Source organism: Nicotiana sylvestris, chromosome 2 (assembly GCF_000393655.2).
Source record: "Nicotiana sylvestris chromosome 2, ASM39365v2, whole genome shotgun sequence".
NCBI classification, from domain to species: domain Eukaryota; kingdom Viridiplantae; phylum Streptophyta; class Magnoliopsida; order Solanales; family Solanaceae; genus Nicotiana; species Nicotiana sylvestris.
In genome coordinates this window covers 39,204,693-39,211,726 of record NC_091058.1, presented here as the reverse complement: position 1 = coordinate 39,211,726, position 7,034 = coordinate 39,204,693, and the positions used below count along the sequence as shown (strand labels likewise).

General features: G+C 32.5%; 1 protein-coding gene across 4 annotated transcripts; it reads right to left on the bottom strand.

The window, feature by feature from the left end:
- Positions 1-2,545: 2,545 nt before the first annotated feature.
- Positions 2,546-6,628, bottom strand: LOC104226170 (GDSL esterase/lipase At5g45960-like). 4 transcript variants are annotated; one of them, XM_009778083.2, is made up of 5 exons: positions 5,838-6,628; positions 5,557-5,687; positions 4,628-4,741; positions 3,009-3,267; positions 2,546-2,924 (listed from the first exon to the last, which is right to left on the bottom strand). In XM_009778083.2, the coding sequence occupies exons 1-5, from the start codon at positions 6,118-6,120 to the stop codon at positions 2,731-2,733; spliced, it is 981 nt and encodes a 326-aa protein (XP_009776385.1). In that variant the 5' UTR covers positions 6,121-6,628; the 3' UTR covers positions 2,546-2,730. The 4 variants fall into 4 exon arrangements, with proteins under 4 accessions (XP_009776385.1, XP_009776384.1, XP_009776383.1 ...); XM_009778082.2 differs by having other exon boundaries at positions 2,550-2,903; positions 4,508-4,741; positions 5,838-6,626; XM_009778081.2 differs by having other exon boundaries at positions 2,551-2,924; positions 4,508-4,741; positions 5,838-6,624.
- Positions 6,629-7,034: the final 406 nt, after the last annotated feature.

Genomic DNA, 7,034 nt, shown 5'->3' with positions numbered 1-7,034 from the left:
CAGAAAATAGCCCTAGTTATATATATTGCCATCAAATAGCCAATAAATGTATATCACAATAATAATATGTATATCACAACTTTTTTCTTCTTCTTTTGTCTATATCAACATGTATATTAAAATTTTATTTTCATTCTTTGTATATAAATAATATTATTCTTTGTATATCAATAATATAAAATTATATATATAGTTATTGCCTTTATATCAATGTATATCACAATAAAAATATTGTAATATTTGTATATTACAGTGTATAGCACATCGGACATGTGTATACCAAAATTGTAACCCATGTATATCTCTATGTACATCAGTGATATCTAATGTATATTATGTGTATCTATGTATATCTATGAAAATTTGTGTTATATGTACGATATATAATATGATATACATGGGCGTCCATAAAAAAGTTGTGTTGTATACACGATATACAAAGTGATATTCATAGACGTCCTTAAAAACCTGTGTGTGATATACACGATATACAATGTGATATACACGATATACAATGTGATATACACATGTCGTAATTGAATTTTTAGGTCTGATTTTTTACCTGAAACCAATCTAAATCACTTCAAATCTTGCTCAAATTTTGTATATAGCCTCGTTTAAGTATTTTTAATCAATTTCAATCACACCCACTCATTAAATCCAATCCAAAAAAAGGAAGAGAGAAGAAAAATAAAGCTGAAATATATTTTTTCTCTCTTAGTTTTTGCTAATCTTGCTCAAATTTTGTATATAGCCTTGTTTAGGTATTTTCAACCAATTTCAATCATACCCACTCATTCAATCCAACCAAAAGAAAAAGAAGAGAGAAGAAAAATAAAGTTGAAATATATTTTTTCTCTCTTAATTTTTGCTTCTGATTTTTTCTGATGCGAGATCAACTTTACCTTTTCATTCCACTGATTTTTTATGCATAATTTACAAGAATTTTGCTAAACTATGAGAGCAAAATAGAAGAGATAGAAGAAGAAATATAAGGAGAGAAAAGGGGAGGAAAGCCAAAATAAGCGTGTAATTTTTTTTTTTAAAGAAAATATAAAAGAGAGTAGTATTTTTAAGATTTGGCTATAGAATGCCAATTATTTGGGGTTATTTTTGCCAAACCTAATATAAGGCTAAAAAATTGCCAATTCCTATTATGTGTTGTTATAGAATGCCAATTATTCTAGTTCTAGGCTAAAAGTGGGAAAAGCCCATATAATTAGACATGAACTGCTTCTAGAATGGGCTTGTCATGTTGGGCTTGAGTGGGTTTATTAAGTAAAAATAGCACGGTATAGTCAGTTTTCGGGCTGGTTATTCAAAAATAGCCAGCGTTTACGAAGTCAATGAAAAATAGCCACTATTTTGCTGCAACAGAGACCACTCCAGCATAATATACTGGAGTTCGGTGCAAGTGTGTATGAACTCCAGCATATTATACTTGACCGGTATGCTTTACTGACTCCAGTATAATATACTGGAGATTAGAGCACCGATGCTCCAAACTCCATTATATTATACTGGACAATTATACTTGCTGGAACTCCAATATATTATGCTGGAGTTCTAGTGTACTTATGCTGGAACTCCATCATATTATGCTGGAGTTCCAGCATACTTATCCTTGAACTCCAGTATAATATGCTGGAGTTCAAGCATACTTATGCTGGAACTCCAGTATAATATGATGGAGTTCCAGCATAAGTACACTAGAACTCCAGCATAATATATTGGAGTTCCAGCAAGTATAATTGTCCAGTAATATGCTGGAGTTCAAGCATACCAGTATAATATACCGGCGTATTTTTCCGGGTTTTGAACAGTGTTTTCGTTCAAATTTATCTTTACATGAAAATGAATAAATTTCGTTTACTTTTAAAATTGGGCTATTTTTAAACGACCATTTGTAAATCTGGCTATTTTTGAATTTCTCCCGTTTATTAACGTTGGGCCATCTGGGCCAGACCGAAAATCCACCCCAACACCCCTCGCTTAAGCTGAAAGGGAGTGTCATTCCCAACTCGGATATATCAAGGCGTGTCGCCGGACACCAACCGAGGGCTTGGTCTAATATATTAGCAATTTGAAAGGAAGTATAGACAAAATATATTATCAATCGGCTTTAATTTCCCCTCGGCACAAAATAACATTCAATCTCTATATATTTCAAGGGCTCATGGACAGTGGCGAATATAAGTGGAGGGAAGGAATTGAACCTCCTTCATCGAAAATTACACTGTGTAAATAGGGTAAATTAATTTTTTAAGTTATACATAAGCCATTGAATTCCCTTGATATAAAGAAAAAATATAGTAAAAAAGGGTTCAAAAGTTATTTTAGATCATAAGTTTGAATCCCAAACATGACATTCTAAATTTTTTTTTGAATCCCCTTGGATTAATTTTTTGTTCCGCCATTGCTCATGGATACCCCTTAATAGGATAGATTGGTGCTTTTTCCCTCTAATTTAATTCTATTCAATTCTACTACAGACATCAAAAGGGAATTGGTAATATATGGAAAACTTTCAAAAAGTGGCTCTCAAGCTGCTACTTCTATATATCTTTGGTCAACCAAGAAATATTAAACACTAAAAAGTATTTGCAAAGTAGGGAAGAAAAAACACAAGACATCATACCACCATAATGATAGAATCATGAAAACAGATTTCTTAAACAGTTTTCATTCATCAAACACATCTTTTCCTTTTTTTTTTAAACCCAAAAATTGTTATTGTTTGATAACAGAATCAATGATGGGACGCAAGGATCGGAACAAATTATAATAAGTAGCTTGAGTTGGATGGACTGCGTCCCAAAAAATATATTCCGAAGCATTATTGCAAACAATTGAGTTTGGATTGCAGAAAATTGCAGCCTCGAAAAGCCCACTTCCACAACAGCCTGAAGAGACGTCATCAAAACCTAAAAAATAAATAAATGGTACAATGCATTTTTAATCAGAAAAAATGAATGGACTTAATTAAAATAAAAGATTTGGTGACGCACCATAGTGGTTGGGATTTTGTATCATGTCATTTAAAGAATTGTATATATCACCATAGACTAATTGTGTGCCATGAATTCTCATAATCTTTAACAAATTTTGTAGGTGCCAATTATACTCTTTTCCCACGGCGGAATATGAATCAATGCATTCACGGTGTTGCAATGGGCTGTGGTGGTTCAAGGTGATGAGCACCGGCAAGCACCCAAGCGGCGGTACCCCTACAACTCCGATAAGTCGAGCTCCCTCAGCCAATAAATCCTAAATCAATTAACATGACCATAACATGCTAATTAATCACTTTATATCCTCATTACTTCTGCCATTCAAAAAACAAATGTTATAGAAATTAAAACAAAAATCAAGCTTTGGTGGTTGTGTGCTTTATTTTACTTTTTCAGCTTTCTGAATTTTATTGATAACACCAGCCAGCGGGTAACATGACGATTTGATGCTTCCATCATAAAGTGAAGTATTAAACAAAATCAAGAGCAGCCAAAAAAAAAAAAGAAGAAAATTAGTGCTATATAAAATGAGATTCAAGTGTCCTTCAACCAAAAGTGGTAAAAAAATTAATTATGGCTCGTGTTTTTCCCTTTTGGTTAGAGAAAACACAGTGGGAACTCGAGGTCTCGGTTTAAACGTGCATTTTCAATCATTTAAATTTTGTTCAGGAAAATCAATTATTTCCATTAAGTTGCAACACCTAACTTTCTTTCTTTGGCTTTTCTCCTCTTTTTCCTGGTAATTACACACTTAAATTAGCCCTGCCCCCTTCATAAATTAACACCAATATTATTTACTGCAGCTTCTGATTATCACAGACAGTGCTGAAAAAATATAGTACTAATATACTTAAGTCGTACAGGTGGAAATATTTTTATTTTGTTTTTTTAGAAATTAGAGAAGCTGCTTAAACAACTTATATAAAAGGGTTTTACTTTTTATCTTCAACTTTTACATTTTAGCAAGGAGTAATTATAGACTTTCCTTGATATTTTTTCTGTGGTAATTAGATTTATTGGAGTTGTATATTATTAAGGTAGCCATTCTTATATCGAAGTGTCAATTTATTCCATTTTTCTACATAAAAAAAAGAAAGTCTTTTGTAATTAATTAAAGTTATGCATAGAAGTACTTCGGACTTGTGTTTTTTTTCCTTAATAAACCTTTCTATTCAACTTCTAGTTAGCATTTTATACATTTCCTTTTTGAAACCTAGACTAGTAAAACCATAGTTTAACATGTGATAGCATGTTCATAATTATTTTAACTAAATTATCAATGTATTTCACCACATCTATACCAGCGACGGAGCTACCTTTAACCAAGGCAACCCCTTCGCCAAAAATAAAAATAAAAATCGTATTGTAATACCCACACTCCTATTATTTTAAATCTCGTTGATTTTTTTGTGTATTTAATTTTATATTAATTGTAACACTCCTTAGTGAAATTTCTAGCTCCTCGAAACTTATACTCCTTTATTAAATAGATTTACCTGGACAAATTGTTGAACGTGTTGCAGCAAGAAGTGCTGGTAGGCGGAAACAGTGTAGGTTTTACTTCGAAATTGGGTGCTAAAGTAATTAACAAGGAAGTCATTTGTCCCAGCGCTTACAAGGAATGCTGCTTTGCTTATTAGCAATTTCGTTCTTTCCTCCCCAATAGCATTTTCGAGTCTCCTTTTGTACTCCTTGAAATATTCCAGCTGCTTTTGCAATGGGATTACGCCCTGCCACATATCAAATCACCATATTCTCAATAACTTTCTGTTCAAATAAAAGGCTTTTCTCTCTTTCTTAATTATCCTTCGAGACACATTTTTCGCACTGATAGAAATTAGTAGGTAATTCAAAGATTCTCAAAAAATCTAAGTATACAACATAACTCCTAAGATGTAGATAAACTCTTATTACTCTCACATCCCTTCTAGGAAAAAGAACAACTTAATTAAGTTTACGTAAAAGATTGTAACGGTTAGCTGGAAAATTATATAAAACCCTTTGTCGTTATCTACTTTAATCTGTAATGGGAAAAAAACCCACATATATAAACCACTTTAAGAATTTACGCATTAATTAATAGACGTTCCAATACAGCTACTTATAATTTACTGTTGTAGAGCAATTTGCTTAAAAATAAAAGTGAGCTAGCATTCAACAAGTCTAAATCCACGCATCTGTGTCTGTTGCACTAATTACTACACATTGTATTTGTATCGTGCATAATGTTACGTTGATTATGTGAAGATTCCACTTATTATAAAGCTGTTAATAATGGTAAACTTGAATGAGTTTATCTTACTTACACATCAGATCACTTCAAAGCTATTTAAGACAATTAATAGTCGATAATATTAGTATGTGATTAATACCCTGAAAAATAAGGCAAGTAACGTGCTAAAATATTTTAGAATAAATTGATAATATACTGTAAAATTATTGATACTAATTAATGCATATAAGTTAAAACAAAGTTGAATAAACTTGTACACCAAATTAAATAATACAATGAACAAGTCATTGTGACAGAAGGGAAGAGAGAGACGCTTAATTGAGCTGTGATAGGGTCGAAACCGGATCCAGCGGAGGCGAAACTAACGCCGGTCATCAGCTCCTCCAAGCTGAGCTTTGGATCAAGATAGGGTGGCACCAATTCTTTGAGTCCTATATAAGACGCTGTTCCAAAAAAAAGACAAACGAAAAATTAAAGGACATATATACATTTTTGTTATATGTTTCTTGTTCTTTTCTGTGAGAAAACATACTTATATACACAATGCGAAAACCAACCAGTTTACATGGTTAACATATATAGCTAGAACGTACCCGCGAAATCTGTGACGAGGCGGCCATTGGTGAATCTTCCACTCGGAATGTGGTTCAAAAAGTCCCTTCCATATGGTGGAAAATTACATTTTATTACAGTGCTAATATAGTTGTTGTTGCCAGAGTCAACTGTGGAGTCTCCGAAAACGAAGAGGGCTGAAATGGTATTGTTAAAGGGCCTTAGCAGCTTCTTGTTGGTTAAGGGTTGAGTTTGAGCGCCAATGTTAGTCACGGTTATGAAAAGAATAACCATTATTTGAAGAAACATACAAGAAGATCTCATTTTTCAATATTATCTGAAGGACTACTAAGACCAAGAGATGACCACGAGCTTTGATTGGTTGGTGTATTATTTATAATAAGAACAAATAGTTTGTGTAGGAGCAATAATTGCAGTGGACCTTTGTTTGGGTGTTTATCATTGATTTCTCATCTAAAAGGATGCATTCAAAACCCCATTTGCTTTGACCCTTTGGATTATAGTGAACTCTGGGCTTGGCTATTTTTTTCTTCCTCATTTTTTTTCCAAATAATGAGATTACAGATGATTCGTTACTCGTTATATGTACAAGGATATTTAGTCAAAATATATACTTAGGTGAGAAATGAAGACCAAATTATTTACATCTTACAAGAACACAAGAACGAAAGAAATTGATGACTTTTGTGTCTTGAATTATGTGGATCCAGATTGCGAGTTTGCACTTCTTAGGTTGCAGCCATTGTTCGAGCACAATCTCGATGTGAGATATATAAAGTGGTTATAATTTTGTATATTTTATATACTATGCTTTTATCTTTTTCCATAGGAGAAATTTTTTTCTGTTTCTATCTTTGAGGAAATAAATTTGGCCGAACCTTATTAAATTCTTGTATTATTTCATCTTTTCTCTTTGTTTTATATGTAATTGTATGCTAGTTAACCATCATTATTCCGCTGCATAAATGACATGACAGTATCTACTATCTACGGGTTTACAAGACAATATATGATACGTACAAGAATCTAAGAAAAGGTGAAAGCCGAACTAAATGATAAACTCCTACCTCCAGGCTCCAAAAAAGTTAAAAATGAATAGTAATCTATTGGTGAAGTTAGTATATTTTGTATCCATGGGATTTACAGTTTGTTCATATAAGACCCTTCTTTTCCTCCTTCAGTGTGACGACTTCCCATTATTTGATATTTTGATGTGT